The sequence below is a fragment of the Rattus norvegicus genome, chromosome 4 (genome assembly GCF_036323735.1).
Source record: "Rattus norvegicus strain BN/NHsdMcwi chromosome 4, GRCr8, whole genome shotgun sequence".
Taxonomy (NCBI): domain Eukaryota; kingdom Metazoa; phylum Chordata; class Mammalia; order Rodentia; family Muridae; genus Rattus; species Rattus norvegicus.
This window is the reverse complement of record NC_086022.1, coordinates 86,709,944-86,723,481: the sequence shown is the minus strand read 5'-3', so window position 1 is coordinate 86,723,481 and position 13,538 is coordinate 86,709,944. Positions and strand designations below refer to the sequence as shown.

Below are 13,538 nucleotides of genomic sequence, written 5' to 3'. Positions count from 1 at the left end.
ACAGCTCTCTATAGGCCTGTGAACGTAAGACTGTTCAGGCCTGACAAGCAGCTACAACCTAATACACAGATGCCTTTTCTGTACAGTGGCTCAGTTAGTAGCTCACTGAATTAAATTTGGAACACAGTGGAAGGAGTGGGCCTTGGGGCTAGATATTCTAGACATAAATCCCTGTTTGAAAAAATCCCTGCTTAATGGTTATTAGATATTATGACCAGTGATAAAACACTTGAGTCTGTGTACGCAGATTTCCTCCTTTCTGAAATGTGAGAAAGATTTTACCTTAAAGATAGCTATAAATAATCAAAAATATTGAGTATTTTATCCATCAATTTAAAATATATTAATACCTGATTATTTTAGAATGTCCCTCAAAGCCATTATTTTTTTTAATTTTTATCAAATGGTTCATTTTAAAAAGATACTATTAAGACGCCATTCCAAAATCAAAGAGAACTTGTTTATTGTGATAACAGAGTTTCTACTCAGACCAACAACCATATGAAATGATAATTTCATGAAAACATGGAGGAAAACAGATGTCTACACCAAAACAGACTCGTGATGATGAGGACTGAAGCAGAAGAGCACACATTAAGTCTTACCTGTGAAGACATGGAACAGATACAGACATGTCCACACTGAGACCCATGATTAAAAATGTAGGATCGTCTATAAAGAGAACTGAAGAGAGAAAACTGTAAAACTCCAAGAGCTCAAATCTAACATTTAAATGAGTGCAGTAATATGTTGCGCATTAAATAGGAAACCATTATATGATATAGATGGCAATTTTCCTCAAAATAATAGATATTAATCCAATTTTAAAAATTAATGGGTAACTTGATAACCCAAGTCTGAAATTCATATAAAAGGTATATTTGCTATGTAAGATAAGGCAGTTTCAGAAAGAAATTATATATAACAGGAAGGTAGTTCTTATTTCACTAATGCTAACATGTTTGCAAAGCTCTAGAAATAAAATGAGAAAATTAGACATACAATAATGGATTTTCAGTTTCAAACCATACACTCAAAGGTTTATTGAGCACTTACTGTGGTAAGCTGGCAATTGGTTAAACCACCTTGTGGTGATAGTATTAGGTCGTGAGGACTTGAGAAGTCATGGGATAGTAAGGTCAGAGCTCACAGAAGTAGAATTGGTGTCCTTTACATGGAGACTCAGAATTTGCTTCCTCTTCAATCCTGACCCCTTGCTCTTCCATTAGGGGCACAGCTTTGTCCTGCTACATGGTGTACTATCACCTCTAACCAGCTGTCCACCAGGCGTGGGCTCAAACCTTTGAATCCATGACTCAAAATCCACCTTTTTTCTTTCTAAGATGATACAGTAATGGAAACCTAGCAAAAGTAACTACTGCTCATTGTCTTCTTAAATGTTTAATCAAATAGACCTTAGCATCTACAATAAAATACAGGTTCCTGTAAATCAGTTCTCAGTCTGAGGAAACTGCTCTATCCCTGAAAACTAAGTTTCTTTGGTATTTTATTATGGTTATGGTGGGCCTAGCCAACTAATACAGTAGCACAGCCAAACTGGCCTCAGGTCTAACTTCTTTTCTTGAAATTCATTCTTTTTTTAATTTAATGTGTATGAATTTTTGACTGCTTATACATACACACATCAAGTGCAGTCCTGCTGCCCATGTATGTCCACCTAGTAGAAAGTCTCATATTTCCTGGAACCAGAGTAATAGGGGAACTCTGAGCTGTCATGTGGGTGCTGAGAACAGAATCCAGGTCCTCTGCAAAAGTAGCAAGTTCTCTTTATCAATGAGCTGATCTCTCTGTCGCCCCTGGGTTTGACTTCTATGGTCAGGCATTGAAGTATTTGACCATAATTCTCCAGTTATCTTTAAGGAAAGAGAACTCCTCATATGTCCTAATCCTCATGGGTGTGTACTAGAAGGTAATGTAGTGCAGGCTGAAGCAGAAGCTAACTAGTGCTCTGAGCTCATCTAGTCAGCATATTATCATACCGATCATGCACAGTTTCCCACAGTATATCAATATGAATCAAACAGTTACAGAAAGACTCTGAAACATTTATGCTAATACGAGTTAACACTAATGTGCATCAACGGTGTCACATCCAACGATGTACTGTGCTTATTTATTTGCAGTGTATGTATGTATGTATGTATGTATGTATGTATGTATGTATGTATGTATGTACATGTGCATGTGCAGGGACATGTGTGTGTGTGTATGGGCAGACAAAAGACAGAAGACAACCTCAGATGTTCTTCATTGGGTCCTATATACGTTGTCTTTGAGACAGAATCTCCTGTTGACGATTAGGATAAATTGACTGGCCAGTGAGCCCCAGGGCTCTGTCTCTTTTCATCTCTCTAGGCCTGGGATTACAGGCACCATACATGACTTTTCTTGTGGTGCTGGGAACAGAACTCCGGCCTTTGTGTTTATATTACAAACACTTTATCTGCTTGTCCTTCTCTCTATGACCTATTGCTTGCTTCTTGTTTCTTGCTTCCTTCTCTCTCTCTCTCTCTCTCTCTCTCTCTCTCTCTCTCTCTCTCTCTCTACTATCTTTCAGTATTGGTTTGTGAAGGTACAAATAGAAAATAATGTAAAAATAGAAGCTGCTGCTCATACAGCAGAATCACAACTTAGAGTAATGTATCCTGCAGAAGTGGAAATTGACCCATGTCTGTTTCCTTCAGATTTCCTCTGTGGTACACAATTCTTCTCACCCACCCACATACCTAAGCACACAGCATTTTTGAGCCACACAAGCCATAGTTCAAAATATACCACCTCCTGGTGTCAAGGAAGCTCTGTCAGTGAATTGTCTGTGACAGATGAATTTGGAAGACAAGAAAAAAAATCAGTCAGATAATTCTGGGACAAAAATGGCTTTGGAACTTAAGTTTCTGATCGCTTATATTTTGACTTAAAATCTCTGCATTTACAGTAGTTAAGTTGGAAACGACAAGGAAATTTGAGTTATATTAAATACGAATCCCAATATTCCTCATAATGTCTTCTTCCACCTTTTCTGTTTTGACTCTTACCAAGGATGCCGTCGTTCTCACCCAGGGAGTGTTTGGTACTGGTGCAGTGTTGGGAGGCTGTGCATAATCTGTTGTTCTCTTGACTATAACTTCTTTTTATCCATTATCGTACATTCAGTTCTAAGTCCCATGGCTTCTACTTCCGTGCTATTCACACATGCTCTAAGAACCTTTCATTCTTCCTCTCTATTCAGATAAATGTTCTTCCCAGACTGTTGGGCTGGCTCTGCTGCTCTCTGGGACATAAACACTACTGACTGTTGAATTGGTTTGCAGACCTCACTCACTCCGGCTTTTAATGCCTGCTGTTTCAGAGCCCTTAGTCTGTCCTGTTGCTCACTCAGGCCAGGAACTAATTCCTTGGCTCAAGTGGACACGTCTTCTGAAAGTCCTCCTCCATGTCACTCTCTCCCCATCACTGATGTCTGGACTTTGTGAAACTGTTTTATGTCCCTCCCCTTTTCTTCCAGATATCATTTTCCCTGCTTCTTATCCCCAAGCCAGTAAGTGTGCTGATCATTGCAAGGCTCTGGCTTTAGTTTCTAAAGTACAGGTTAGGTTTTGCTCTGTGCCTGTTTGATCCCTTGCTCTTTGGGTTTATGAGAAGCTAAGTGATAACTAAGAATAGCCAATGGTATATCTGGGTGGGAAGGAAGTGTGTCTGATATTTGTAATGTGGGAAGTATTCTTTTTCAGGGCTTTCTGCTGCCTGGACTACTAATGTTTTGTGACTTGGATTTACTTAAGCGCTATGATAATTTCCCATCCACCATCATATTTTAAAACATGACATTGACTTTGTATGGCTCTAGAATAAGACTTGTATACAGGGAATGGCTCAAAAACAGATACATGACAATAGGGTGTTAGGGAAGCAAAGGTATCGGTATAGAGAGGTGCAGAGGTGTAAGCCTGTAATTCTAGCACTCAGGAGGCTAAGAAAGAAAGATTGCTGTGCGTTCAGAGCCAGACTAGATGACATAGTGAGTTTGAACTTTGGTGTGAGACCCTTTATCAAGAAAAAAAAAGAAAAATGTGATATATGTTAACAATATCAAGAAGAGGTATACTATGATGTTAAACATACATAAGTTTACACAAAATTAAATAAATATAGAATATAGATAATTGAAATTTAACCAAAAGTATGACTTGGCACATGACCAATTGTCTAACTTTCAGTGCAGCTGCCCAACTAGTTTCTTCATGGATGTGTAAAGATACATGAGTTTCTACATTTAAGAAAAGGATACAGGGGCCTGAGAGATGGCTCAATGGTGAAGAGCATGGGGTGCTCTTCCAGAGGACCCAGGTTATTTCTGGCATCTGTATGATGACTCACAATCTCTGTAATTCAGTCTGATGGCCTCTTCTTGCTTCTATGGGAAGAATGTGCATGTGCTGCACAAACATACATGCAGGAAAAATGACATGTGCCACTGTGTGTACATGTGAGGAAGTCCCCTTTGTGCGTCTCAGAGATTGAACTCTTGTCCTTAGGCTTGGCAGCATGCACTTTCACTGTGCATCTGCATAGCCTTTTCATCTCATTTCAGTAATTTTTTCTTAGTCTTTTCTTTCTTTCTTTCTTTCTTTCTTTCTTTCTTTCTTTCTTTCTTCCTTCCATTCTCCCTTCTTTCCTTTTTATTTATTTTTATTCCTTGAACCTCTATTTGTAATTTTCAGGGATATTTTTAGTAGGTAAAAGATAGTATTTTTTTGGAATTTCATGCTATAAATATTTACTAGAAATATTTGTTAAAACCGAACTGTCCCCCCACCCCTTATTCTTTACCTTAACGAAGTCATTTTTTTCATAGATTACAATCATTTTCAGTATTTTCCTTAGTTAGCAACCAAAATTAACAATCATTTGAAAGAAACACTTAAAGTGGAGAACTACAAAATGTGTATGATTATTATTAACCACTTCGTATGAACATAAGCCATGCAAATATATCTCATGTACTCACTGTGTGCTTTTTTTTTCTAAGTTGGGTGATTTGAGTTCCCACTTTGTCTCTCACCAGCCCTCTGAAAACTTGACTTCCTTTTGTTTAAAGTGAAGTGGGACCATAAAAATACTCAAAGTGCATTAGTTACTCTTCTGATTCTTTGACAAGACAACCAGAGTCAACTTAAAGAGCCAGTTTTTTGGCTTATTGTTCTTGGGGGTGAGTCCACGAGAGCAGAACGGAGGCACAGCAGCAAGCTTTAGAGCAGCCAGAAATGGTGCAAGTCTTTAAACTCTTGAAGCTCACCTCCACTGACTACTTCCTCCCAGACCTTCCCAAACAAGGCCACTCCTCCCAAACCTTTCCAACAGTGCCACCAACTGGAGACTAAGTACAGATCAAACTACACAGGACACAGAGTGGAGATGATAAAGTTTTACAGATCTCTGTGGATTCACAGTTGTCACATATGTTTTGACAGCCATGGTGTCTGTAACTATACAATGCATTCAACTTGGGTTCTATAGAAATGCCAACTTCATATGTCATTGTTCATATTTAATTGGTTTATATCACATCTGATCAAGAAATTGTAATGGCTGAAACCAATCAAGAGGGCTTGGAATAACCATAAAGAATGTGGTAAACATCAATTCAACCAGTGATGTAATTGAGCAGAGAGTATGAGTGGGTGTCCTATGAGTCCTGAAGGTTATTCTGTCTATACTGGGATGTCAGGGTCCAAGGGGGTACATCTGCAAGTCATGGGGTCCATTCAGTGGGACTCAGTTAAGGGAACATCCAAGAACAGAGTGGTTTTTAAGCCCCTATGTATATCAGGATTATCTGGGAGACTTGATAGAGTAAAGATTGCTGAGCCATAATTTATAGAGTCTGATTCACTGGGATTAGGTAGAGCCAGAGAATTTGCTTATATTTGTAGAAACTTCCAGATGTTGCTAATTCTGCTACTTTAGGACAGATTTCAGAAACTATTGAACCATGAGTTTGATTAGAATCATGCCCTGCAAACATCAGTTTACACAAGGAAGAAAAGTGTCTTTTCTCTACACATGTGTCTATGCACACCGTAAAGGACATTTCTCCCATAGTCAGACATTAGTGTTTTTTACGCTTAGTGCTTGATATTGTGTTAAATATTTAATGATGTCTGTATGAAAAAGAAAGAGTATTGTGTTGATTTTTTTCTCACTGGAAGGGGAAGGTGAGAAAGAGGAAAGGAAAGAGAAATAAGGATTTTATTTTAAAGTTGGAGGAATATATGGTGAGGACATTTAAAAGTGCTTCATGTTGACTGTCACTGCCTTTCTGGAAACTCAGATCAGAGAAATAGTTCTCTCACATGTTGTGTACACACCACAAATTCACAGTCTCCTCTATGAGGAAAAGCCCATACTACTTCTTGATTGGTGGTAGTAAACAGCTGCAGGGTAGAAGGCAGAAGTGTGGGTGTATTGTATGTGTGCTGAAAGGTCTGAAGAAGAGAGATGATCTGATTGCCATGAATCTCCCTTTCAGAACTGGCTGACGGAGCTGGAGATCTTTGCAATAATCTTCTCGGCTGCCATCCATGACTATGAACATACTGGAACTACCAACAATTTCCACATTCAGACTCGGTGAGGGTTGAAATGTTTGTAAAACAGGCAGAAGGGGGCAGGGATATAATTTTAGATGACAATGAGGTATGAGCCTGTCATTTTCCTTTTATGTGGTAGCTCTATGTTGAATTTAGGAAAGTTTAATTTATAAACAAGATACAAGCCTGGGCAGCTTCATTGAACACACAGCATTTAAAAAGAAAACTACCTGCTGCTATTTCTCATATTTTATTCAGATCTGGAGTGGGTCCCCCTTTCTTCACTATGGTAATGTTTGCTCATTATTTATGTATGTTCTGTTCCTACCCTACTGGTTTCTAATGGGTGTGGTACAGGTGCATAGAGCCCCAGGTGTCATGTAAATGATGTCACTAAGCTCAGATAATCATTGAAGAGCTTCAGTTATGTTAACAATACTGATGCTTTCTTACCCTCTGGTCTCTGACCATCTGGTGGGATATTACTCTCTTCCTCAATGCTCTCATCTCTTTCCTTCTCATCCCATGACATACAGAAGAGAATATTTTCTGTGCTGTGGTTAGAAGAGGGAGTGGAAGTAAAGTAAAGGACTTAAGCTATTCTTTTCACTCCTCATTGCTTCTCCCCAAGTAGAGTGGTCTGGGCTGCTCGAAGCATATTTTTGTCATCTGTTTCAAGTTCTTTAAATTTAGGCGGATTCCCAGAAGACCAGATAGAAACTTAGAGAACAGAGACTACAATGATTCATACTTGCCTAAGGAAGAGGGGTGGGTAGGGCAATTGCCAGAAGCTTGTTTGGAGACCCAGAACAAGTCCAGTCAACCCACGGAAAACCTGTAAATCACAGGAGGTAAATAGGAGTTTAATGCCACAAAATAGACATCTCCCAATATCTAACTTTGGAATGGAATTAAAATATTGATACATTGGCACTCAGCAAAGCTTTGTCCAGTTCACCTGAGCACAAGCCATCCCTGTTTAGAAAACTGTGGCTAGAGCCCTTCTCCTTTGATAGACAAAGTGTTAAGCCTAAGACTTTGAAGGTATTCTAGACTTAGGCCATGGTTTGGTTAACAGTAGGTAGACCTTATCTTCAGGAGTATCAGTCTTGTTATCAGAAGGACTGTTACTTCTACTATAGTCCTGTGACGTTGCTCTGGAGCTCTGACACTTCTTATCTATAGCCACAGTGCCCTTTCTGAGAAAAAAAGTGAAATGTGACACTTCTATAGAAAAGCAAATGAAACTCAAGACGGATGATCAAAATGTGAATGCTTCACTCCTTCTTTAAAAGGGGAACAAGAATACCCTTGGCAGGGAAGAGAGAGGCAAAGATTAAAACAGACACAGAAGGAACACCCATTCAGAGCCTGTCCCACATGTGGCCCATACATATACAGCCATCCAATTAGACAAGATGGATGAAGCAAAGAAGTGCAGGCCGATAGGAGCCGGATGTAGATCTCTCCCGAGAGACACAGCCAGAATACAGCAAACACAGAGGCGAATGCCAGCAGCAAACCACTGAACTGAGAATAGGACCCCCGTTGAAGGAATCAGAGAAAGAACTGGAAGAGCTTGAAGGGGCTCGAGACCCCAAAAGTACAACAATGCCAAGCAACCAGAGCTTCCAGGGACTAAGCCACTACCTAAAGACTATACATGGACTGACCCTGGACTCTGACCTCATAGGTAGCAATGAATATCCTAGTAAGAGCACCAGTGGAAGGGGAAGCCCTGGGTCCTGCTAAGACTGAACTCCCAGTGAACTAGATTGTTGGGGGGAGGGCGGCAATGGGGGAGGATGGGGAGGGGAATACCCATAAAGAAGGGGAGGAGGGAGGGGGATGTTTGCCCGGAAACCGGGAAAGGGAATAACACTCAAAATGTATATAAGAAATACTCAAGTTAATAAAAAAAAAGAACATTAATAACAACCTGTAAATACAAAAAAAAAAAGAAAAGCAATTTAAGATCAAGTTATGGAGGCAGCGTGCAGATAGTAGTCATGAGGTGATATGTACTTTGAGAATTACAACTAAAATAAATTCACCAGGGGATTCAATGAATTAAACGCAAATTTAAAGATTAAAGCTATTCTAAAAATACTAAGGAAGTTTAACACACTGACATTTTAAGAAGTCACTCTTGTGACTGGTGCAGGTAATTGAGGTCTGGCTATAAAGCAGGTTTCAGCATGCTCAGGCTGGGTATCACACATGGCACATCCACATATTTATAGTAAAGTGCCTCACTTGTATCTACTGATAATGTGTGATGTTAGTTTGTGCTATTGGTGACCCAAAAGATCATTTCTAAACACAGGAAAGAGTGACAACACACCATAACCCGTCAGAGTAAGCCAAAGGGATCTCAGCTATGTCTCATCCTGAAGGAGTTTGTGTTTCTCTCTGTTCAGGTCGGATCCAGCTATCCTGTACAATGACAGATCTGTACTGGAGAACCACCACTTGAGTGCAGCCTACCGTCTTCTCCAGGAAGATGAAGAGATGAATATTCTGGTCAACCTCTCAAAGGATGACTGGAGGTAATATGAGGTGACAGATTTGGAAGCCACAAAGGGGAATGTGGACAGATGGGGTGTGTTGCTGTTGAGGAAAGACACCTCATCTAAGCTTGACTCTGCTCTCTCACAAAAAGCCCCAAAGCTTGCTAACATGGCCTATCACATCTTTATGAAGAGTAGATGTACCACTTCTGGCTTTAGTTTTGTTTTTATATTTTCTTCTTTTGTTTGGATACAATTTTGTCCAAAAACAAGTGATATTCTGTTTTCTTTCTGGGGTGATCTTCAGCTTCCTTTGCTCTTTCTGTCCCCAGTTGGTCAGAGCAGCTGAACTTCTGCAGCCTGGAATAAGACAGATCTGTTGACCTTAAAGCAAATCCACACACAAACACAGGCATCCTTGTTTGTCTTTAACCCTGCATTATAGGTGATTGTGTATAAATAATAGGACCACAAATAATAGGAATAGCTTAAATCGTTTGAATATAATCTCTGACTAATATATTATAAAACCAAGTGATTCAAACCACATGGGTGAGTTAATGTAAACACAGTCAAATTAGTCCCTTGAAAATAAGTTTACTGAGGTGTATTTGTGCATTCACTGTCTATACCTGTGCCTCTTGCCACTGTATCTCAAAGAAATAAAATATTAAGAAGACACGTAAAGCATCCTGTATTTGAGATATCAGAGCATCTTAGTGGAAATAAATAAACACAGTAACTGTGGGAAGCTAGAGTAAGAATAGTAATTTCATGAGGGCAGAAATAACCATCTCACTGAAGAAACCCATAAAATTGAAAACAACAGAAAATGTTGAATATCTAGTAGCTAGTTCTTTGAACTAATATCTGATACCTATTTATAAAACTAATATCTAGTTCTTTGAAAAAGCAACAAAATTGGTAAACATCTAACATAACTGAGCTAGAATATATATTACCACTATCAGAGTCTATGTATTTCAAATATGTAAGAATATATAAGAAAATATAATAATATTTAACATGTTTGACAGTTTTGATTAAAATGAGAAATATTTTGCAAAATAAAATTTATAAAACCTCACCTAAGACATAGCAGATAATTTTAATATTACTGTATCTATTAAAACAATTGAGGTTCCTGTCAAAAATCTTTACAGGAGGAATCTTCTGTCTTCGTGTGTTCTCTCTAACAAAGTCTTTTTCAAAACAAAAAAGAGATCATAACAGTATTATCTATAAATTATCTGTAAACTTTTGAAAGAAGCAATTACTTTCTAGTTCATTTCTAATCCACATAATTTTAAACACCATTCATTTATGAAACAATCACAAAATGAATATTGGGGACCAGTAGATCCCAATGAACATAAATATATCAATCCTAGTTAAGTATTTACATTTAAAATAGAGTTATACGAAGATCCTGCTATGGGTAGTGTGGCTAGATTTGTATCAGTCAATTGGGCCACACTGAGCCTCGATATTTCTTTGTAGAATATTCAAGATCTTTCTATGAATCTGTTTTTAGTTGAAGCTAACTTATAAAAGAGTGGACCCAGTAAAGCAGACTGTTATTCCTAATAGAAGCAGGCCTAATCTGAGGAGCCAATGGTTATACCAAATGCAATAAAGACTCCCCCTCTCCCAGATAAGATCAAATTCTCTCCTCCTTCCTGAACCTTGAGTCTGTTGAGGCTTTTGACTTAATTATATCATTGGCCCCAAATGCATTATGACCCTAGTCTTTTTAACTTTCATAAATATTGAAGTTAATTTCAAGGCTGAGGATGTAGCTCAATTGGTAGAGTTTTTGCCTAGCCTTGAAGAAGCCCTGGCTTTGGTACTTAGTCCTGTATAAAATTGAATTTATAGTGCATACATGTAATCCTAGCACTAAGAAACTGGACACAGGAGGATGAAAATTTCAAGTTTGTCTACCCCTACATAGAGAGGTCACAGCCAGTTGGGTACAGGAAGCACTGTCTTACAAACAAGTGGAAATTTTATAATGAAATTTTCATATATATGTTTGTGGGGTGTGTGTGTGTGTGTGTGTGTGTGTGTGTGTGTGTGTGTGTCTGTGTTTATAACATCAAAGAACCTTGACAACTAGGGAGAATTTATCCTGAGACCTCAAGGTTAATTTAGCACTCAGAAATAAATAAAATAATTCACCATATTAAGAGCAAATGAGCAAGCAAAGAAAGCTAAATGTTTTTGTTACACACCTATAATACCATCACACTGGAGACTGAGGCAGGAGGATCCAGAGCTGGAATCCAGACTGAGCTATGTCAGGCTAGCAAGTGCCATTGAGTAAGACATTTATTTAAAAAGCTATAAGCAAGCAAGCAAAAAGAAACAAAAACAAACCCACAAAATATCTACAAAAATAAATAACATGGTCATTTCACTGGGTATATCCTCAAAACTTGAAAAACAACATTACTTATCAAATATGAACTCTCTTCAAATAAGAAACAAAAGAGAGCATACAGCATCTCCAGAGAGATACAGGGCACCTGGGTAACATCAGTGTTCATGGTGAAATGCTCAACTTTCCTCTGAAGTCTGGGAACAAGATTAGGGCGCCTAATCTTATACTATTTGTATAAAGTGTTTCTGTTAACAAATGAAATCTTAAGACTATTATTGCAGCTACTAAACCTGTAAATGAATTGCATAAGGCTAATAAAGATGAAGTTAATATAAAAACATGATAGGCTAGCAGCTAGCCATTAGGAAATTACATTTAAAATTCCTGAAGTCAGTGTGAAGATTTCTAGGAAAACTAAAAACAAAACAAGTATATGACTCATCTCTCCTACTCCTTTGAAATACATGAGAATAGCACTGAGACACCTGCACACTAATCTTTATCTGAGACCATGTTCACAAGAGTCAAGCTATGATTCATCTAGACATCCATCTTGGTGGGAAGGGTGCTGAGGGCTTGCATGCCACAGTGCACCATGTTTGCTTCTTCCCCCATGGGAATCAAACTCAGATAACTAGACTTGGGGGCAAGTGCCTTCAGCCACTGAGACATCTTGCTAGCTCCTATGGTGGAGTTTTATTCAGCCACAAAGAAGAATGAAATATCTACTCAGAAAAGTAGATATTAGACTTTTCTCCAGTCTACAGAATCTAGATTAAATAAATAATACATGACATAAAAGTAGAATGATGTCTCCTTCGAGAGAGGAGGGAAGAGCAACAAGGGGAAATAATCTAAGAACAATGACAATCATGTACATAGGACCATACTGAAAGCTGTCACTTTGTATACTAATTAAAAGTTCTTTAGTGTGAAGGTCAGAGGTCAATGTTAGATGTCCTCCTCAATAGAGCTCTACAGTACAACAGCTTTTTGATTTTTTTAAGTCAGCAGCCTTCCTTGAACCTGTGAAGTTCACTTAGTAGTACTGTCTGGACAGCAAGCCTTAAGGATCCTTTTGTCCTGCTCCCTCTTCCCTCAGTGATAGGTTACAAACATGTCTTGTTACACCCAGCACACAGATCCTTATGTTTGCCTGCCAAGCACTGTATCACTGAGAAATCTCTCCAGATTCTTCACTCCTTGATTCTTGACAAAGGTGTTATGTCACATCAATGGGGAAAGTATCTCCAGCAAATGGTGTTAAGACAATTGGTTATCTATGGAAAATAGTTAACTTTGACTCTTACCTCAAACTATACTCAAAACTCAACTCAAACTTTCTCATAAAACAGAGCACAAAACCTAGGTAGGCTGAAATAGGTCAACTGGGAAAGTTCCAAACTGAAGAATAGAACATAGCTCCTTGGTTCAGAATGCCTACTACTGGGTTGCAACCAGTGGTAGGCATTCTGGGTTTGTTCCCAACATGGTGGTAACAGTGGCAAGAATATTACATCAAGGCACAGCAATACCTTCAGGATTCTTAGAACACCAAAGGTGAAAATCATATTTAAAAAATAATAAATTTGACTTAATGAAAATTAAAGTGTTTAGAATTGATATAATTGATGTAATTAAACTTTTTGGAACTGATATAAACTACAAAACCAGAAAAGTGTGTATACTGTGCATATTCTACTGCAGTTTAGTATCCAGAAGCATAATGTACCTAGACAATTCAGGAATAAGTAAAACCTTATTTTAAAACGTGAAAATAATTGAAACATGGTTTCCTAAGAATTGATATTCAAATGGTCAAAGTACATAGTAATTGGCCAAAAATTCAAATCAAAATCACACTGAGACACTACTGCATACACAGTAGAAGGCCAGAGTTAAAAGCTAACAGCAGGCAAGGAAAAAAAAAGCTAGAACTTTAACACACTTGTCAAATATGTGATGCTAAACAGTCATTCTGCAAACGGTCCATAAAGAGAGGAGCACACAGATACTCAGAGAAGATTTATTGTG

At 38.3% G+C, this 13,538-nt stretch overlaps 1 protein-coding gene across 9 annotated transcripts in view; it reads left to right on the top strand.

The window, feature by feature from the left end:
- The window catches only part of Pde1c (phosphodiesterase 1C), a 479,074-nt gene that overhangs the window by 384,666 nt on the left and 80,870 nt on the right, over window positions 1–13,538 (top strand). For all 9 annotated transcript variants that reach the window (XM_008762922.4, XM_039108434.2, NM_031078.2 and 6 more), the window contains 2 exon segments: window positions 6,551–6,651; window positions 9,032–9,160. In XM_008762922.4, coding sequence (XP_008761144.2) covers window positions 6,551–6,651; window positions 9,032–9,160 — 230 coding nt within the window.